At 41.0% G+C, this 21,802-nt stretch overlaps 1 protein-coding gene across 4 annotated transcripts; it reads left to right on the top strand.

Annotated features, from left to right (window-relative positions):
- Window positions 1–200: 200 nt before the first annotated feature.
- Window positions 201–21,087, top strand: SRSF11 (serine and arginine rich splicing factor 11). 4 transcript variants are annotated; one of them, XM_005151196.4, is made up of 13 exons: window positions 201–270; window positions 406–543; window positions 6,594–6,727; window positions 10,691–10,800; window positions 12,755–12,847; window positions 14,151–14,200; window positions 15,300–15,427; window positions 16,448–16,529; window positions 17,664–17,795; window positions 18,340–18,429; window positions 18,994–19,089; window positions 19,539–19,677; window positions 19,790–21,087. In XM_005151196.4, exons 2-13 carry the CDS (start codon window positions 416–418, stop codon window positions 19,982–19,984), a joined length of 1,377 nt encoding a protein of 458 aa, XP_005151253.1. In that variant the 5' UTR covers window positions 201–270; window positions 406–415; the 3' UTR covers window positions 19,985–21,087. The 4 variants fall into 4 exon arrangements, with proteins under 4 accessions (XP_005151253.1, XP_033919332.1, XP_030906799.1 ...); XM_034063441.1 differs by having other exon boundaries at window positions 19,787–21,087; XM_031050939.2 differs by lacking the exon at window positions 18,340–18,429 and having other exon boundaries at window positions 19,787–21,087.
- Window positions 21,088–21,802: the final 715 nt, after the last annotated feature.

Here is a 21,802-nt window from a genome sequence, read left to right as displayed (position 1 = left end):
ACCGGCACATGGGACAGGAGATGCTGAACGCTCCGTGTCCCCATAAGAGCCCAAAGAGCTCCATCAAGACCGCTGAGGCAACAGCCGTTCCCACCCGCCACCGCTCTGCGCATGCGCCCTCCCGCCCCGCGCGCTCCCGAGGGAGGCCGGGGACACGCGCCTGCGCTGTGACGCCGCGCACGACGCGGGCCGGGGGCAGTGCGCCTGCGCGGTGGGGCGTAGGGGGGGCAGCGACGGTGCATTGTGGGATACTGCGGCCCAGGCAGGCTGGTGAGGCGGTGCGGGTCCTGCGCGGAGCTGGCGGGGCCGGGGCCGGGTCGGACGTGGGGCGCGGCCGCGGGCGGCTGCTCGGGCATAACGCGCTCTTCTTCCTTCTTCCTTCCCTCATCCCCGCGGTGTCTGTAGCGGCGGCGCGATGGCTTCCAGCAGCGGCACCGACGTGATCCAGGTCACTAACGTCTCCCCCAGCGCTAGCTCCGAGCAGATGCGGACACTCTTCGGCTTCCTCGGGAAGATCGAGGAGCTGCGCCTCTTCCCCCCCGAGTGAGTGTGGGCCTTCCCCTCCCTCCCTCCCCGTGGGGAGCAGGCCTCTTCCTTCGCTTCCTCGCGGCCTGGCCTACGCCTCCGCTCTCCCCTCCCCCAGCGCAGGCCAGCGCCCGCCTCCCTTCCCATGGCTGCCGGCCCCCGGGCGGAGAGAGCCCGCCTGGGGCAGCGCCGTGGGCATCGCGGCGAGCGGAGGGGAGCGGGCCGTGCTCTTGCCCCCCCTCGACCTGCTGGGCACTGGTAGGAGGTTGTGTGCTTACCACAACTATGATTCTTGACCTGACGCGTTAGATACGTGTGTGTGGAGAAGGCAGTATCATATGTATGTCATTCCAGGCGGGATTCTCCCTGCCACGTGCCTGTTTCTCTCTATGAGCTTTTCTTAGCTGGCCGGCTAACCCCTGCTGCCTGTTTAACCTCCATGACCGCTTATAGGCAGTTGACCGTAAATCTACTGTTTTAGATACAGAAATGTGCTTCCTTGCAAAGTGGGCAGGTAATCACTGATCTACCAATAATGCACATTTATTATGTTCATTAGGTGTTAACATGGGTTTTGATCATGTCAGTTTCATGTGGTTTACAGATCTTAATGTCATATGTTGATCTTTTGCATATATATTATGCCATGATGAGTGAGCATTGAGTGGAGAAAAATCAAACAAGGAAGCAGTCAATTATTTTAATACCCAAAACTATTTGGATTTTTTTTTTTGGGGGGGGGGGGGATGGAAACTATCACAAAGCTTTGGTTTTTTCATCATTGAGCTTCAATACCTTCCAGCACAAGCCCAGGAAGGCTCACCCATCCTGCTAGCTGGTTATGTGCACACATGCTGAAACTGTGTTTCTGCTGTTGTGTCAGTTTTATGCTTTGGGTTTGATTTTGGTGGTTTCACATTGGAAACTGAAGCATGGAAGGAAATGGAATGTCTATGTGACTGAAATGGAGGGACACTTACAGACATGAGAGCTATGATACTATCTCAGATAACTTAAATGGCACAACTGTTAATGCTTGGCAGCCAGCAAAGTAATTAATCTTTAAACAGATGCAGTTACTTGATGTGCTGCTCTCTATCTTAAGGAATGTTTTTCTAGGTGAATTCTGTTTCTGAAATGTTGTAGTTGTGGATATATACTAATCAGTCTGTTAGAAGATTACTTTTGTGGTATCGGAATGAAGTGCTCTACAAAAAAAATCCCCAAAGCTCTCTTCCTACCATCCCCCAGACTGTCTGTACATTCTTAGTCTGTCTCCTTTGCACGAATGAGTAATGAAACCCCGGCCCCACAGGGCCTACTCAGTGTAGGCGATGGATCTGTCTTGGGCTGTGTGCTGGAGAGAAGCCTGTGATGGATGGATGTGTTGTAGAGATGGGAAGAAAAAAGATGGCTATACCCCTATAGCTGTAATGCTTGATACTAGCAGATAGTAGTCTTTAGGCAAACTTGCTGGTTTATAGAAAAAAATACCAGCTGGCTGTCTTATAGCTGTGTTGATGAAGACAGTTTGCCAAGGGAGCAAAGGCAACAAGATGCAAATAACTCCATTAAGCCAGGTGCCAGATACCTCAAATTGGGTGACCAAAAATTACTTGAAACATTCAGTCTTTTGAATGAATGAGAGAGGAGGATGATACTTATTTGTCTTGTAGGGATATTGTGAAGATTTCTTAGTAAAGTTACAACTATAGGAAAGCCACTGAATAATTCAATAAGGAGCAGGAAATACAGAGCAACTAAATAAGGCTTGCATAGAAGGTGCAGAAAATACTGAATAGCTGTTGAAATGAACATTATCATATATCTTCGTTGCAGAATGTATGTCTTGGTGGAAAAATAGCATTTTTGAAAACAGTATATAAAGATTGTGCAGCTGATCCTGGACCAGGCACTTTTTGGGGGCTGGGGTTAATTTTTAACCTTGTTTTTATAAGGAGGTTTTGTGTCATTTCCTTTGTGTTGCTGTCCATACAGAAATGCCAGGGGCACTTCTAGACCCGTTGTGGGTTTCCACTGAGGTGCTCAGGGATCTGAATTTGGGATGCTTTACAGTCTCTGATTACATTTCATACCAAAGTGGACTGTATTTTTAATAGTGGCAAGTTCTTTTATCTGTTTCTCCTAAAGCGTTTTTTATTCCTTCTCCTTCAGGTCCTGACATTACCCTGCCCTTGGTGTTCACTTTTTTTTTGGGGGGGGAGGGGGAGGAGTTATAGCATATAAATTATAATCTATAAATTCTCTCCATAATCTGAATCTGTGTCCCAAATTTTAGTGGGATTCTTCTTTGCCGCAGTGTTTCTGAGTAACCAGTGCTATTGCTTTACCTCTTTATTTGATCTTTCTCTTGGTCAGTCTGATTCTGCTGTTCCTTGTAGAAGTTCCTTATTCTCCTGGCCTTCCAGATCAGATATGACTTCCTGATCTTGTCTGCATTTCTCTTTCTCTCCCCTCATCCATCTCCTTATCCCAGTTTATTTAATCAGTTATTACACACTTTATGTACACCTCAGCTTCCTGTCACACGTTTAATCAACAACCAGCTCTGTGACTTGTTCCATTTTTACTCCTCAAGACCTTTCTTCCCTCCATCTTCTGCTTTTTCCTGACTCAGTTGCCTGGTTCCTGTCCTTGTTGAGTTCCATATGGCTCATCTTCCGTGGTAGGCGGAATGGAAGAGTTGGAAGGTATGGATTTTTGAGAGTGTGGGGTTTTTTCCTCTTAAAGCAGTGTATGTATACACACATATATATACATAAGCTGTTTTCTGTGTAGCATATTGTCTTGGTTTCAGCTGTAACAGTTATTTTTCTCTTGCTGTGTTTTCAACTTTAGTTTGAGAGCAGTGCTGATAGCACACTGATGTTTTAGTTGTTGCTCAGTAGCACTTACCCTGACAAAGGACTTTTCAGTCTCATACTCTGCCAGTAAGGAGGGGCACAAGAAGCCATGAGGAAGCAGAGGCAGGATACCTCACCCAAACTAGACAAAGGGGTGATCCATGCCACAGCACATCATGTCCAGCATAGAAACTTGGTGGAGTCACCCAGAAGGGATCGCTGCTTGGATCAGGCTGGGTAGTGGTCGGTGGGTGGTAAGAAATTGTATTATTTGTCACTTACGTTTTTTGTTGGATATTTTTTTCCCTTATTGTTATTAGTAGTAGTATTAGTTTTGCATTATACTTTAGTTATTGGACTGTTCTTATCTCAACCCGTGGGGTTTACATTCTTTCCATTCTCCCCATACAACCCAGTCCACTAGACCAGGTTGCTCCAAGCCTCATCCAACCTGGCCGTGAACACTACTTCCCAAGATCTTTTGCCCTGTCTAAAACTGCTGATGAAAGTTATACGAGGACTCTGTTCAGAATACTGGCATTACTTGTAATTGCCACATGTAGTTAGTCTGCTGAGAAAAGGGGGACAATTTCTGTTGCTGAGTGAAGCACATAGGTTGGGGGTTTATTGGGTTTCTGTGGTGTTGCTTTCCGTCCAATCAACATCGTAATATGGAAGAACATCTCTTGCATGGACAATCTTTTCACTCCAGCCTGGTTCTAGCCTGATTTTATGTAAGCAATAGTGTTTATGTATTGGCTGAAGTATCACTTAATCCAGATTTAAGGAGCTGGTTGCAATATGAGGAGTGAATAGTTAGAGATTATGGGGCAAAGATCCAGTTTCCTTGTGTATCTGCTGTGTTTCAGCACCTCCTGTACTTCAAGCTTAGTACCTTGTCAGATGCCAATCCCAGTAAATCATATGCCCCAGCATTCAGAGGCATGATACATGAGAGAGAATTACTGAATTTTTACTCTCTGGTGAATTAGAATAATGATAGCCTTTTTTTGGTAACTGCTGAGAACATTTTGTTCTGCTGAATTTCATTCAGCCACAGGTTGGATTTTTGAGTGACTGAAAATACATTTATAAAAAATGAAATACAATGGTTTGTATTAAATGTCAGGCTGCATAAGCATACATAGCCTTGTGTGTGTTCAGTTGGATTTGTATGTTCAGCTGGCTGTATAGGTTAGGACCTGGTAGTACTCATGTCTACAAACAGCATCTACTCTGTTACAACACACATTTTAAGAATGTTGAAGATATTGCACAACATTTATGTAATAAATTGGGGTTTTAGACCTTGGATTAATACATAATTCAGATATACCGTAACTCCTTGATTTACTTTGCTTTCAAATTTTACTACTGTGGTTCTGTTAAACTCTGCTAATGCTTCTTTGGATTTTATGCAGATAGTTAAGAAGAGGCACCATTTTGGCAAGCTGCTGTGTACTTATGGATACAAAAGAGCTAATAGTTTCCATTTGTCTCTCTTTGTGCCATTTATCACTATAATGTTACTTTCCAGTTTATTAACTCTGCAAGATGTTGGATGAGATGGATGTTTCTAATTTTAAGATTTTTAAAACTGCAATATACTGGCTCAAATCTAGTTTTTCACATCTGGTTAAATTTAAAGTATATTAAGTGATCTGGTAGATGTTGAGGGCAGGTCTTGAGTTTGTGTAACTTGCATGTTGGGCTGAGTGTATGGTGGTGAAGTTTAGAGAGATTTTGGCATTCGCACTAACAAAAGTAGATCTTGGATATCTTCCTTGATGATGTCGAAGTCATTCTTCTTTCTCCTGAATTCCATCAACTCTCTCAGTGCTTGTAGTCATAATGACTCCATTGAGGTTCTTCAGCCTTAGTTGATAACATTGTTTTGGCAGTGGGCTGCAGTTTGAAGAGCTGATCTTGTAACTGCTCCTGGGAATCTAGTTAGCAAAGGGAGATCTTTGTCATGAAGATTAGTGACTATTTTTCAGAGCTACTTCTTTAGGCTAATTTGTACCTCTGGTACCTGAGGACAGCACTGAACAGTGTATGTGTTCTGGACCCTGTGAACTGAGGTCTTAGGACTTGCTACAACTTTCAGTGCCTGCCCTGTGCCTTCTGGAGGTAGCTTTTAACTCCTCTCCTGCAAAGTTGTGTCTGTGTAACAATCTGTCTTGCTGTGTTTTAGTTTATAAATCTGATTAAAGTAAAATTTGCACCATTTTAAGTATATATGAACTTTGAAACCCATTTTGGACCTTTACCAGGTTGATTCTGCCTCTGATTTGGAGGGTTTGGTTTGGTTTCAGAAAAGGAGGGTTTGGGGTTCACAGTTGTGTCCTACAGTTCTCTCCTGTTAGGTAGGAAGTAGATATTTCTGGGTTATTTTCAAGTAACTAGGACCCTTTGCATTCTCTTTTGGATTTTCCATGTCTGGGGATGTCTTACACAGCTCTTCTGACAGACACTTGGTTAGAGCTGTGGAGTAGGTACAGACTTACCTCTTGTAAGGTACAGGCCCCTATCTTGTAAAGAGGTCTCTACAGAGCTGCTTGAACTTCTTTGTGTTTAGTTCTGTTACTGTTGAATGACAGACACGTGCTATATCCCTTCAGAATGAACTTGGCAGTTTCTGTTGTGTGAAAAGCAGCTTGAAGAAATTTGGTCTATGAGCTTTTATGAAAATATGTTGATAAGTAAAATCATAACGGTTTTTAAATCATTGCCCTCTTTGTTTCATCATTTACCTTAATGAGTAATTTGGGGTTTAAAGCAGTGAGTCTAAACCCTCTGGTTTTGTTAAGTGGTATAGATAGTTTAAGTTGGTTTACCTTTCTTGAGCAAAGTTTTCCTTTGTCTCCTTCCCTTCTCACAGACAGGTCATGAAAACTGATTTGCATTTAGATGACCAGTCATAGATTCATTGTGCACAGTAGAATTAATGTCCAGTTACAAGTGAGGCAGTAAAAATGTTCCTGTGATTTTGTAGTGAGGTGGCTTCATGCAGTGTAATTTTATATCTGTGGTCAATGAAAATGATGGTTGGTACAAAACCTGAAGTTGTGCTCTTGCATAGAGAAGTGCCCTGTGGTCCCTTGTGACTTCCTGGATTGGTCAAAGTGGGGAGACAGTAGAGGTTACAAGCTTCATACTGTCAGATTTGCTTCCACCTCAGTAACTGATTTCCTTCTCTTGCAGTGATTCTCCTTTGCCTGTGTCATCACGTGTGTGTTTTGTAAAGTTCCATGACCCGGACTCGGCAGTGGTGGCGCAGCACCTGACAAACACTGTATTCGTTGACAGAGCCTTGATAGTCGTACCGTATGCAGAAGGTTTGTGAATTGTTTAATGGCCTTTGAAGCTCCTGTATGGGGGCATTTTATTCCAGTATAGTTCACAAAAATGAGGATTAGTAAAATGTCAAGCATAAAAGATAATGTTTTGAAACCCTTGGTATATTGCTATTGGCCCATGGATTAAATAGCTGTTTTTACTTTAATGACACTGAATTAAAGTGGAAAGTTTAACTCTTAACTGCTTTTGTGTGTCTTTAAGTTTAGAACATGAATGTTTTAGGCAGAATTTTTTGCAAATTTTGCTCTTTATCAGTCTCAATGAGACGTTTCCCTAAACAGACTTACACAAACAGGTCCATGTTACAAGGAAATTTTGCCTCAATAATTATTTGCCACTTTCACATAGATATAAATCTCTTCATGAGAATGGCTTCTCCCTCCATGAGAGTGCATGGGAGAGTAGAGCAATGTTTCTCTGAGATACTCTGCCACTGCATTTATTTGGGAACTTCCCTGAAAAGGCACTCACTCTCCTTGTAAATCCAGTATACCAAGGGTTTGAATAATTATGGTGTAATTTGAAGTTAGATCTCCAAGAGGTGCCAAATGGGCACTGGGACTAGTTTTTTTTTTATTCCAAGTTTTCTTGTTCATCCTTGATATATTTTATAGAATTTCACTAAATAATAAACTCTTCTCTCTGTTATTTGTGTGTGTGATTTTTGTAGTGGAGAAGGCAATGCAAAGCCCTTCCAGATGACTGAAAAACAGTGGGTCCTCTGCAGCTACAGGGGATTCTAGACATTAACTAAAGGCCAGCAAGCACTCAAGTCCCCAAGTGTTTTCCTGGTGTAACCACTTGTTAACTACATTTTCTCTTCTTCTTTTTATTTTTACGTTTTAGGGTGTTACAGTAATTTGAAAGGCAATGAGCAGGGTTTTTGGAACTTGCCTTAAAAACAAAGTGCTGAGAAGACACCTCTTCTTGCAGAAGTCTTATTAAACTCTTCTAGACTTGCTTTAGAAGTAACTGATTTCCATTGTACTGTTTCTTGATTTACTTCTGAATTAATGGATTTTCCCTGATTGCTTAAGTTAAATAAAATCTCTGTAGATTAAATTGTGCTACAGCAACAAATTTGGTACATGGCCTGGGTTCAGACCTGTGCTCAAGACATTGTAATGCTGTAGGCTGTCTTCTGAGGCCTGGGGAGCTGTTTTATCTTTGTAATTCCTTAAACTTAAATGTTATGGAAACTTAATTTATGGAACATAAGACTGCAGCGTGAGCTTTGATTGAGACATGCTGCTTTTCAAGAGCAGAGAACATGTTCTGAAATTACCATTGAGTTACTGCTTCTGCTTTTGCTAGTTTAGGTGTAATAACATAGTTGAAAGGCATCTTGTCCTTGTCTTTGTATTAAAACATGATGTAGCAACAGTCCATTTGAGTCAGAACTGAAACAATCACCAAGGCCCGTGGTACAGAACATTAGTGTTTTAACTTGACCAATAAGGATAAAACCAGTCTGACTTTGTCCATTGTGCTTGATGGTTTATAAGTCTGGCACATAGAGAAATCTGCCCAGTACTTTTGGTTCAGATTGTGTAAAGAAAATAATGAACAAATGGAATATTTAAACGGGCCTGTTTAAATCCAGGAGCTCCTCATGGGCTGTTTCGTCTGGTGCTCTACTGGTGCAGAATGATGTGGTATATCACAAGAGATCCACTTGGCCAGTAAAGTTATACCCCTTGGTTTTGTAACCATATGCTCCTGTCCATGTAGGAGTATAGTTTTCCGTGCTAATGCAAATTGCCAGAGACCCAATTCAACAAGCTACTTAAGCACGATACAGCAAGATTCTTAACACCATGGTGAAATTGCTCATGTGCTTAAAGCCAGGCATATGCTTAACTATTGTGCTGAACTGGGCCCTTTGATCTTCTATTTTCTGTTGTGATAATTCTGTATGAATATTGCCTGTCACTAAAGTAAATGTTTATTATCTGTTTAGCGCAATAATTATCCCCTATACCACAAGCGCACTCCAGTTTTAGCATACACAGTTTGGTGTTGGCTGTTGCTTTGTGTTATAGAACTATACACAAAGTCTACGGTAAGGTTTAGTATTTGTCATTTTCACTGTGCTATTCCTACGTTTGGAAGGAACTCTTTAAGATTAAAGGTGGCTGGGGGGGATATTTAGGTTCTTTGGTTAATGTTTGTTTCTTTTGTCTGTTTCTTTTTCTTTCATTTCTACACATTCATGCAGTATTTCATGGTTCTAACAAAGCAGCAGTATAAAAAGCTCTTGAAGCATGAAAATTAACTGGTGAGGGGCCTCATTGCTTTTTTTTTTGAACTGTAGTTTATTTATTTCTAAATACTTTTTAAAGAAAAACAATTAGAGGATCAGATGCATGATTTTTTTTTAATGGATGCAGATCTTCTATGAGGTGTCTCAAGATAAGTCTGAGGGTTTATATTTAGATGCCAGAAATGTTGTAGTTGCACTAATTTGAAATGTTTAGCTGTAATTTATAAATATCCTCTGAGCCATAATTTTGCATGCAAAATTCCCCCATAATCTCTCTGTAGGTATGTTAATATATTGATGCATTAATGCCCTTTATCTAAATGACCTTTTTCCCCCCCTCTCCCTCCATAACTTTGGGTATCTAAATTGATGACCGCTCAATGACACAAGCAAGATAACAGTGCTGTGTATTATATTTTGTTTATATTATCGGCACTTCTCAGTATAGGTGGAAGGAACCATTACCTTTATTTAACAGTGGTTTTTCTTTTTTGTTGTTGTGTTTTACAGTTCTTTTCCCTGGTTCAGCCTGAACTATATACCAGGCCCTGCTGAAAATACCACCCAACAGTTTTCTTCTGCAGCTTATCCAGTTTCTCTTAAGTGCCCTGTACATATTGTATGTTTTATGATGAGATGCAGTTTCTTAATGTGTATTACAGAAACACTACTGGTATTTGCAAATATATAGTAAAATTGTTTTATTGAACTCTCATTTTGGGGGCTTGGGCACATTAACAAATTAATCCATCTGTATAGGGCTTTTGCTGTTGGATAGAATAAAAACCACCTGCATAATGACTTGTTTCATGCTAGGACCCTTAAAATTATATGTGCAGAGCAGGCAGTAAAATAAGACACTTGTCTTAGTTGGCTGCAAGATTTTGGGCCAGAAGTTTCTTCTGAAATGGCAGTATGTAGCAGCATTCTTGGTACAATAAGCATGGCACATACTGGAACAAATGCATTTTACTGCACAGGTAAGGAATGTGCCACAATATCCTGTATATATGCACCCATCCACCCTCAGACACACACACAGAGCGTGTATTTGAAGATCTGCAGAGACTTTCATTTTCATTTGACAAGTCAGCAAAAGCCCTACGCTTGATTCAACCAAAAATATTTCCATACCTTCTCTTTTAAGTTTTACAAAATTTATATGGTAGGTGTAAAACAAACTTAGTGAACTGTACCATATTATTAACCCCTAAATCAAACTTTTTTTGTCTTGTGTATCTTGATTTTTCTGTGTGCTTTATAGTGAAGCAGCCGACACGAGTCGTTGTTCATAAAACAGCTTTTGAAAGTTGAGAGCACACCCCTGGAGAACCGACTGTGCTTGCTTACGTTTGGTTCATGACTTAAAAATCGAGTACAGGTGATGAAATCTTGGCAGTGTTAACAAAAAAGTAGTGTGTATTGTGCTATTTTTTTGCTCTAGAAACTTAACCATTTGTAGAGAAAAAGGAACAGTCAAATTGTCACACATTGAAGTTGCATTCTGACAAAAAAATTTAATGATAAATATTAATAGACAACGAGCTTTGTATTTTAGCCAACATAAGTACTTTCAACAAACTCAGGTGGTGTATCAGGGAGACATTTTCTGGGTGTTTTTGTGTATTTTCTGCCTTTGAAATGGAATGCACTCTAATGCAAGGCTGTTTCTCTGCAGGAGTTATTCCTGATGAGACTAAGGCTTTGTCTCTCTTGGCACCAGCTAATGCTGTGGCAGGTCTGCTGCCTGGAGGTGGACTCCTGCCTACTCCTAACCCACTTTCTCAGGTAGGCTTCCCCATTCCTGTCAGGCTAAAGCTAATGCGAATGATAAGATGTATCCTGGTCGATTCTAACTTACTTCTGTTGGGTTTTTTCAGGACCAATAGACTGATGTAGTTAATTCTATGAATCTGTGTACTAATACCTATTCCTAGTATGTTCTAGGTTATGTGTCTTGGATTGTCACAGCTGCCTGATGTGAATTGTGGCTAAACTATGATAGTTGGTAGATGGGATACTTTTATTTCCCTAATATGATGGCTCTGGTTTGTTAAGGGCCCTGTGTTTATATCTCTTTCTCATATTTTTGTTTTTTGTTTGTTTTTTTCTCCATTCTGTGCTTAAAGACAGATTTGACAAGCAGTAAAGATTTTGTAGGCTTTACATTTGTGAAATTCAAGGGGTTGACATGCTGTGGAGATACAATTTTTCCCCTCAGCTGGAGTATTAAAGGTATTTGCTTGTTATCTAAATACATAAGAATTCATGCGGAAGATGAACATTAAGAATAATACGTCATGGAAATAGTTTCAGTCAAAGCACGTATCTTATTAGAGACAGAAAATCAAAGTACAAGAAGCAAATTAGTAAGAATAAAGCTTCATTAATTCAGCAGTTCCCAAATCTACTTCTTCAGCTTGTGCTTGTTTTCTCTGTGTAGCTTCTGTTAGAATTTCTGATTGCATGGAAGATACATTTGACATTGAGTTGTTCAGGTCTCTTAAACCATAAATGAAGGGAAAAGCTTGAAGTTTAGCTTTGAAACACCATCGTAAAGATAAGTTTCATCAAAACCTGTATATGTAAATTCCTGAAAATGATTGTTGAACCACCTTAATCTTAGTCCTGTCACCTGAATCCTAGCCTACCCCCAATCTACTTAATGGTAGAATGTATTTAACACATGCATTTTATGGGTAATTGTGGTGGATGGCAGTTTTTTTCACATACATCTTGAAAGCTGGTTATGCAGCTCCTCTTGACTGTCACTGGGAGCTGGACATCTTGCTCTCAAACTGCAGGGAGGAGCCTGTACAGCTGCAAGAGACCAGTTAACTGGAAAACTCCATGTCAGTTAGGGGAAGGTTCCACTGCCGTGCTCCTGACTACAGGCTTTTGCTGCTGCTTTTACACTGGCTCTGGAGCTTGTCAGATTCTTTAGTGAGCTATAGTGATTGTGGGATGTAGCCACAAAAGTATGTTCTCTGACTCCTCAGTGGGTTGAATTGGTTGACAAATGAGTCTCAGGTGCCATAGCTGTCAGGAAGGAGGCAGTGAGGAGGATGGAAGGAAGGGGAGCAAGCCCTCACAGTGATAGCACAGCGCTGGTTAACATGAGATCATCTGGGTTTAATGTCACTGTATGTTTTGATCATTTCACTTCAAATGGCCAAAAATGAGGTTCTTTATGAGGCTTCTAGATTACTTTAAGGAATTCAGACCTATACCATCATCCTACTTACTCTTCTAGTAGTTTTTCAACCCATTTTCTAGTTTTAACAAAACTAGAGAAATTTGCAGATATGTAATAATGGTATATTGTATTTTAATATAAAACATATTCATTTCAATCTTGAATTGATTTAGATATGTGGTTGTTGGCTCAGTAACATGAATTTTCATTTTAGCACTGGAGAACAACTTCATTTTAAACTATTTCCTGACTGTACCGGAATGTTTTGCTTTTTTACTTCCCTTGACTCACCCATTGGGATACAGAGGAAATGCAACTTCATTTTAGAGTGTTTATAGGAGGAAGAATCTTTCCTATACTAAGCTTTGGAATACCTGCATAGGGAAAACTGCAATACTCTGGCTAACCTTAGTATAATGTTTCCTGTGGCTAGAAGCCTGAGGAAACCCCAGTTCACATTTTCTCATGTCTAATGCTTGGGAATCAACATCCAGCAGCTTTTTATCAGTTGAATATGGCTTTGTCTAATTGCTACCTTTGTTACAGATTGGTGCTGTTCCTTTAGCTGCTTTAGGAGCTCCTGCTCTTGATCCTGCCCTAGCTGCTCTTGGGCTTCCTGGAGCAAACTTAAACTCTCAGGTATGTCTCACACTCTTAACATTTTTATTGTCTCTTACATAGTTCAGTTATCATACATGATGCCCTTAGGGTTCATCAGTGTATTAAATAACAAGCTGAAGATCTGGAAATGCTATACTTAGGTTTGAAAAAGTGCTAAAAAATACTACTTTTTATGAAAGGCTTGGCTGAATGTAGTTGCACAGCCTGCGGGTTCTTTAAACACCTTAGAATTGTTATAGAATGCAGTCTGTTTCTTGGCATAGCAGGTGTGTATATGAAGACTTCTCTTTTGCTACCCTCTTCTGTTGTAAAAGTCATTTTCATTTATAGCAGTTTAACAGGCACTGTCTGAAAAATCCAGTGATGGTTTTTTCTGTTGTTTGGAATAAGTAGTATCTGTAGGAGTATCAAATTAAATGCCAGAGGGACTTAAAAAATAGTGTGGGGCTAGTAGTGAAACACTTCAAATGTGTGTCATTATCAAGTTGTGAAACTGTTCTTATAGTAAATAAAGACTGTTTGAGTTTGTAATGATGTAGGTGTAGAAAATACAGAGGAGACTTTGTTAGACTGTAGTCTTTAAAAAATAAATAAAAGCAGACTTTTAAGTACTAAGTAATAGTGAGTTATATTGGGTTAATACTTAAGAACCAAATAGTGTATGGAGAACAAACATGTTTTACAGGTACAAATAGTAGTAATAATTCAGTGCGTTGCTAAGAAATTCAGCATTTAGCATTGTCTTTATGCATGCCATGTGTAGTAAATAGCAAATATAGTGATAATGAAATAAAAAATGAAAAAAAGACATTCTAAATGCCTATTAGGAAAATACAACTGGCATGAGGAAGGGTTTCCCTTGTTCATTAAGCAGCTGAATGTAACAAAGTGTTTGGGTTCAACGCAAGGCAGCTTCCATATGAAGAAATAAGTGGGGACTAAACATGTTGTTAAGATACCACTGGTACAGGAAGTGACCAGTTGTCATAGAAATTTTAGATTAAAGAAGCTTTTGCTTATAAATTGACACTGAGGACTTCCCATGGACAGGCAAGTTTGTTCTTTAATGAGATTTCCATTCTCTTGAAGTAACCAAGAAATAACTCATAAATACCAGGAGTGCATTTTATTTTCAAGTGCTTTGATTCTATCCGGGAACTTTTTGTCTGGAACTTGTTTGGGGGTATTTTGGTTTGATTTTTTTATCTGTAGATACCTTTTGCTTTAGCTGCTGCTAAGGATACATTCAAGGAAGATGATCCTCTTAAGCACACACATCTTCCAACAGGGTTATAACTGTTGTTTTTGTTTCTCCTCACAGTCTCTTGCAGCAGATCAACTACTAAAACTTATGAGCACAGTGGATCCAAAGTAAGCATCAGTGTTTACAAGTCTTTGTATTGCAATACACTGGGTCTTGGGAATGTCTTTTGTGATTCAGTATCCAGTCTTTGTCCTACTGGATCTAATTAAGGTTGGAGAAAACTTGTGACTTGGGGATCTTGTGCAGACTCTTCTCTGTGGTAGAGAGAAGAGGGGGAGGAAATGAAGATGATTCAGCCTTGCATCCATGGAACGATACCAATTAATGTGCAGAGAAAAAAAGCTGTTACGCAAATGAGTAGATGAGAAATGTTCTAAAAGCAAAGAAGGCAAATCTGCCTCAGAAAGCTCTGGTACTGCAAATTGCAGGCAGCTTTGGAGAGAATTCTTTCAGCTTCAGCAAGTATCAATGCTTGCCCTGCTGCTCTGTTAGCTAAACAACTTCTAGCCCTGTTTGGCTGTTACGTGTTCTTAAATTGTCAGAGCCACCTCATCTAAACCAGGGGATAAAGCTAATATATCTTCCAGCCTAAATGATATTCTGATATGATTCTATGATAGGTGACCCATCTTCTTTTTTAATACTGTTCCGGCATATTATTACCTATTGTAAATTGATATTTCTGTAAGCAGAGATTGCATAGCTGATTGAGCAAAACAGTTAACAAAGATAATGGATTAGATAAAACCAGTACACCTGATTTTAAAGCCACCTTGTAGAACACATCTTCTGAATTGCAGATTTCATCATTGTAGACTTCCCAGTGTGGCTTGTCAAAATGGAAGCTGACTTTCTGCTGTGTTATACGCTGTTACCCATGGAGATGTTCTTTCAGGTGTTAAGAATTGAAATTATGTTGTACAAGTGTTCTGAAAGGTGTCATTAGAAACTTACCTGTGCAAGCCAACACAAAGCTTCCTGCTCTTTACGGCTGACTGGAATTCTAAGAGCCATAAGTACTAGTATCTTGTGCTTCTGTTTTCAGCACAGATACCACATCTTAGACTTATTACCCTCTTATCTAAGTGGTGACAAAGCGTGGGCAGGTACTGATTCACTTAGATCAGTCACTCTGAATAGGCTTCAGGCTGTATTTCTTGGATTCATTAATACTGAATTACTAAAATTCCTTTTTTTATTTCCCAGGTTGAACCATGTAGCTGCAGGTCTTGTTTCCCCAAGTCTGAAATCAGATACCTCCAGTAAAGAAATAGAAGAAGCGATGAAAAGAGTACGAGAAGCACAGTCATTAATTTCTGCTGCTATTGAGCCAGGTAATTTTAAATACCTCATTTACTTCAAGAGGCAGTTTTGATGTAGTATATGATAAAACTTATGGTCTGCAAAATACGGGCTTAATGCTTCCATGTTCTATAATGACTTAATGTATGGTTGACAGGTTTTTAATTGTCCCATAGTGTGAATGCTGTGCGTGTCCTGCCGAATGGTGCAGGGAATTAATGGTCTCTTGGTTTTTCCTGAAATTCCCTTTGTCTGAAGATGGAAAAATGCTTGAGCTTCCCCTGGTGGAAGTTCGTAGTGACAGCTCTGTGACTTCATTGGAAAACAGCAAGTGACTTAACCACTTGGCATCCTGGTGATTTTTGTGCTTGGGGATGATTGCTTCCTTTAATTCCTGATCTGTGGAAATTTGTGAATTATTCTTTTTTCTGTAGCTGATTTCAGTAGATTTCATTTTAGAACAAGATGCAGCAATTCATTCACAAATGTCAGACCCACCAGATCTGAGAAGCAGGAACATGAAACACTGAAAACACAGTTTTCCAGCCTCCTGTTTGCTTTCAGGAAAGAACAGAGCTCTTGTTCTTCTGCTACACCAGAAAATTGCTTTATTTGAGGCTGATTGCTTTGTTTGAGGCTTTTTGTGGGAAGTTCAGAACAGTGATTTGAGAGGTTCTTCGGCCCTTCACAAAGTGGCAGATTCTGAGATCTTACCAAGGCTTTTCATTGCCCTGCAGCTCTTACCTTTCAACTCTGTTAAATTAAACATCTTCTGAATTTTTGGCTTCTTCAGTTTTGCATAAAGCATTATGTTGGTTTTATGTCACATCTTATAGAATCATAGAATAGTTAGGGTTGGAAAGGACATGTGAATTCTTTGTGCTGTCTTCTGAAGAAAAGGATACATAAGCCTTAGTTTCAAAATATTCCTTATGTTTTCTTTATCTTGGTTATTTCTATGGCATGAAGCTCAACCTGTTCTTTTATAAAATCTCTTTGAATACTAAAATAACACTGTGGTTTTTACTTTGCTTTCCCTTTTTAACCTCCAGACAAAAAAGACGAAAAACGAAGGCATTCAAGATCGAGGTCACGCTCACGGAGGAGGAGGACACCTTCTTCATCCAGACACAGGTAGTCAGCTTGTTTGCCTTATAAAAACCCCACATGGCTGAAATAGTGCCTTCAGAAATCCTTCTTGGAAATTGACACTTCACTCCTGGAGGCTGACAGATGGTTGGAGAAAGCCGAGGCCATGATCTGGCTAGATTGTAGCGTGGGATGGAGGCCAACCTCTGGTTTTGTAGGGAGGGTGGGAGAGGGGTGATGGCAAAAAATACCTCAAAAGTACCTGAAACTGCTGCAGAAGGACCTTCAGGACACTGTGCAATGCTTGGACTGATTTTATTTAGCAATCAGTTGCTGCTTGTATTAGATAAGAAACACCTTAGCCCATAGTCTTGGCTTTTACCCAGCCTTCACTACTGTGAACACCTAAGCTGTTGCCCTTAAACCTCTGTTCTGTCTTCAGTCTCTTTCCAGTGTGCTCATGTGATAGTTATAATTTTTCTTAAAGCCAAGTCGTAGGAGGCTTCTCTGAGCACTGTTTTTTAGGTACGTACATGTTTACTTGCTGGGCTCTTTGTTTTTAGTATGTGCAGCACAATCACCTTAGTGGAAGTGTGGGACTAAAGTTTCCCAGGGTTTTCTAGGTTATGATTTACTTGGAGATCAGGCCTGTTCAAGTGCTCTGACTAGAGATCGTAACACTGTTCTAATACCCAATCTAGAAGACATATGGCACATTTATGCTGTTGGCTTGTCAGCTCCAGTCAGGCAGCACATGCCAGTGGTCTGTGCAAAGCCATTTTAACCATGGCTTTCTCATCTGTACTTTGCTATTTGTATATTCAGTAACTGGCTTGTATTTGGTTTGGTGTTCTAAAAATTTCTTCACATTTCAACACATCAGACCAGTTTTCCTTTACAATAGGCCTGATATTTTCTTATAAGAAGAGGAATAAGATATTTTCTTACAAGGAGAGTTAAAAAGAGATGATTGAAGCATAATTCTTCTTTGCCTTTTCATATTTGTGCAAACCCTTTTTCCTTGGTGGACTCAATGCAACTCTTGCTGTTTTCTGTATTCTATATCTTTATTCGTGTATCATTATGCCTTATGATACTCTGAGCACCAGGCAGATGGATTTTGAATAGTATATTAAAGTTCCCTGTATTTAACTCCCATGTACAATGTGCTGCTTGTAGACGGTCAAGAAGCAGATCAAGGAGAAGATCTCATTCAAAATCAAGAAGCAGGAGGCGGTCTAAAAGTCCAAGGCGAAGAAGATCTCATTCCAGAGAGAGAAGCAGGAGGTCCAGGAGCACATCCAAAACCAGGTAATTGCTTCAGTAAATCTGTTCTAATTGCTAGCAGTGATTTGCTACATTTTAGTGCTTAATTTAGGAAAAAAAAAGATAAAGCCCAAACAAGCAAACAAAAAACACCCACAAAAAACAACGCTAGAGCAAGATTAAAGTCACAGTCTCTTGTGATGCCTTACAGACTAATAACAGACCTCTACATGTGCACAGTCAGTTACATAAAAACACATAACCTGCTTTTCCTGAGTCAATAGATGCAGCAGGCATTAGCTGAATCCCTCAGTGGCTGCCTCTGGAAAGCAGGAGCTGTGAGCATCTGGGCTTGCAGATTCTTTTGCTGTTCATACACAGAAGCTGTAAGAGCTATGATCTTATTTAGCTGTAGGTAACTAATTTGTGTTGCCATCATTATACTGTGACTGGCCTCAGAAATACTAAACCGTGTACACTATCCCATGTTACCACATCTGCATTTGTTTTCCTACATAGCAAAAGGAGAGGCTGCTACTTGAATAGTTTGACCATGACTTAAACTTTAAAATCTGTATTTTACTAAAAGGGATAAAAAGAAGGAAGAGAAAGAAAAGAAACGTTCTAAAACTCCCCCCAAAAGCTACAGCACAACCAGACGGTCAAGAAGCACAAGCAGGTACAGTGACACAACAGCTTTCCTTGCTGTTTCCAGCATTTTTATCCACTTTAATCAAAAGAACTTTATTGTGAGTAGCAGGATGAGGATTCTGCTGTGGGTGTACTGGGTGTATGCACAAATGCACACGTGCTCTCTACCCATGCTGATAAGATGATTTATTTTTTCCCTAATACTGACTGTAGTTTTCTGGAGGTGCTGTTTGGGCTTAGAACAGTTTCTGCTTGCTCTGTATCAGAGAATGTGATTCTTTGAGGTCACTGTTAAACTCTTTCCTGATTTATGGAATAAATATAAGCAAAATGTGTTCTGTTCTTTTTTAAAACACTTCCAAAAAGAACTTGCAGTAGTAACAAGGACAAACAGCTTTATTTCTGGTTGCAAAAAGAGACAGGGTCCCCAATACGGTCTAAGAGATCTGTTCATGAAGATGAAGGTAGAACAGGAGATGACTTTGCTGATCAGAAGGGCTTTGCAGGGCTGCCAGGAGTAAATACCCATTATTGAGCCAGAGGTGTATTTGTGGCTTTAGAGAAAAAAAGCCTTGATCTCTCTTTCCTGCAGAGAAAGACGACGTAGAAGAAGCCGGAGTGGAACACGGTCACCTAAAAAACCCAGATCTCCTAAGAGGAAAATGTCCCGGTCCCCATCTCCAAGAAGGTCAGTTGATCTCTTGGCTACAGCATAAAGTGGTGTCTGGGTGGAAGATTGCCCAGCTGGGAACTGGAGCAGGGGATCTCCAAAAGGGAGGAATTCCGGGGGGAAGATAGGAGGTACTGAGCATTCCCAGCCCCTTTGGCTCTGTACCATAGGGGCCAGCTGACCTCTGAGTGGGCCTGGGCATTCTGTGGTCCTCTGTTTCACAAATGAGGAGCTTTGAGATGCTCCTTCATAAAATACTGGTGTGTTGCTGGTCTTAGACTCTGCTTTTGGGTGGTTGGGTTTGCTCCAGAGCTGGGAAATGGGGCTGTTGGGATATTTTCTGAGAGTTAACAGTGTGTTGTAGTTACACACTGCTGTTCTCCCTTTAGATTTGTAATGGACTGTGGGTGACAGCTATGGGTGGTGTGGTCGAGGCTTTAATTCTTCTCCATACTTTATCATTGTAGACATAAAAAGGAAAAGAAGAAGGATAAAGACAAGGAGAGAAGTAGAGACGAGAGGGAGCGCTCCACCAGCAAGAAGAAAAAGAGCAAAGACAAAGAGAAGGATCGAGAACGGAAATCTGAGAGTGACAAAGATGTGAAAGTATGTTTCCAAACCTGCCCGGCTGCAGGGCCCTGCTGCAGCCCTGACCTGGAGCCAGCAGGGGCTTGGAAGGCAAGTTTTACTCATCCTTTTCTTTCTCTCGGCAAAGCAGGTCACAAGGGATTACGATGAAGAAGAACAAGGATACGACAGTGAGAAGGAGAAGAAGGAAGACAAGAAAATGTCAGAGTCTTCCTCCCCTAAAACAAAGGAGTCTACTGCTGATAAAGGAAGTGGCGATGCGGCAAGGGAATCCAAAGTGAATGGGGATGATCACCACGAGGAAGACATGGACATGAGTGACTGAGCTCTGCCTGTGCAGTGGCCACGGCTGCAGCCGTGCCATCAGTGTCATTCCTGTGTGATTCTTTTACGCTGTATTCGTTAATCCTAAACCTCGATGTATACAGCTCTGAGCTACCCCTGGTTTGTAAATCTCCTGATACTAACTCACACGAAAGCTTGGTAGAAGGGTAACCATCCTTGTTATGGCTGAGGGAGCGCGGAGCCAAGCCATTTCTACTAACTTGGTGATGCTTCAAGCAAAAGTAAAAAGCTGCATGCATCTACAGCAGGCATGGACTGTTTGTTGTCTGATCTCCTGTAGTAAATCAGCTCACCTCTGATAGTGTCTCTAGAATTTGATTCATTGCAGTAATAGGGAAGTAGAGGGAATGCACTGACTGCGTGGGGATGGGGCAGAAACATCCTCCCTCTTGGGACGTCCTGCGGAGCGGCACGGGGTCCAGCGTGGGACTACACACACCACGGTGACAGCACAGCTGGAACCAGCGTTCTCATAGAGGTAGCTTTGGGTTTTGTTGTTTGTTTTGTTTATTTCTTAAAGCCATGGGGCTGGGGTTGGTTTTGATTTTCCCGGTGGGTTTTGTTTGGCTTTGACAAGGTTAAGATGCACTGACCTTTTTGAGGGCTTCCTTTTTAATCCTCTGTAATGGTTCTTTAGCTTTTCCTCCTGAGCCCTGGGACAGAAATCCTCTGCTTGGCCAGCACCCAGTGATGAAAGGTTGATTTGTGCAGTTCTCCTAAACCAGGTTCTTTTATTTGTTACTGAGCTGAACACTTTGCAAAGAGGTAGTAGTGCATTTTAAATCAACCTTCGGATGCTTTTAAAAGCAAGTCTACTTGATAATGTACTTTTTACTTGATCTCAAGTTGTATAAACTAATACCTTTGTGTTTACTGTCACTGCAGTAGTACTCTTATGCACACAGTGATTCCATGTTATCCGCAGAGTAGTTAGGCAAAGCTGTTTCCTTAGTTACAGAAGTTCAAGAGCTCTCACTTTTGTGCAGGTCAGAAGACAGAAGTAGGCCACGGTCTGTGCCATGTCCATGTACAGTTTCTGAAATTGTTTTACAGAACTTTGATAATAAAACCCTTAAACTTACACTCTGCTGCTGGTTATTTACACAGGAATGACCCCAGTGCCAACTCCATCTGCTCAGAACCTGGGATAGCTCTAGGCCAGGGTGTCACACTAAAGAATTACTGGACTTTTGAGGGGAATGAAGGGAAGGGGCTGAATCAGAGGCGGTGTGGGGCAAGTGTTGCTGCCAGGAAATGCATATTGGTAAAAGTCTTTGTATTTTCATTGAACTATGACCATTCACCTCAGTGGAGAAGCAGCAGATGGGGATGCAGGGGGTGCTTGTAAAGGTAAAGCTGCTCTCAGCTCAAAACTCACTGGGTTAAAGGAGTCAGTTTGGGGATGAATTGAGAAGTGGTGATTGAACTTCTGAAGCTGCCACATCAAACCAACTCCTTAAACTGTCCCTTTACCCGAGGCCAGGTGGAACTTCCCCCTTGCAGTGCAGAAATGGGAGTTTTTACCAACTGAGATGTATTTTGTTGGTAGAGGCTCGTATTGCACAGCTGGGCCCTGGCTTCAGTTCCTGGTAGGGGAGAGAAGGGATGGTTCTGGTAAGGAAGTAAAACCAGGCACACAGCAGCTGACTGATGACTTCAGGGATGTTTGTTGTCACCAAGGTATTTGTATGTGAAGTTCCAGAACATAACCAAATGGAAATAAAGTAAATCTCCTTGGTGTGGTCCTGAGCCCACATCACTGTGGGAGTCATTCACCAGTCAGGGCATGGAGCCCACC

This window comes from Melopsittacus undulatus, chromosome 6, assembly GCF_012275295.1.
Source record: "Melopsittacus undulatus isolate bMelUnd1 chromosome 6, bMelUnd1.mat.Z, whole genome shotgun sequence".
Lineage (NCBI taxonomy): Eukaryota > Metazoa > Chordata > Aves > Psittaciformes > Psittaculidae > Melopsittacus > Melopsittacus undulatus.
Note: the sequence above shows the minus strand (reverse complement) of the source record. Positions and strands in the feature narration are given on the sequence as shown.

Excerpts from the sequence above, each read along its gene's own strand:
- SRSF11 (XM_034063441.1), top strand. The coding sequence starts at position 416 with ATGGCTTCCAGCAGCGGCACCGACGTGATCCAGGTCACTAACGTCTCC. Across the intron at positions 12,848-14,150 it reads GAGCAAACTTAAACTCTCAG|TCTCTTGCAGCAGATCAACT; the intron begins GTATGTCTCACA and ends TTCTCCTCACAG. Across the intron at positions 19,678-19,786 it reads AGAGTGACAAAGATGTGAAA|CAGGTCACAAGGGATTACGA; the intron begins GTATGTTTCCAA and ends CTCTCGGCAAAG.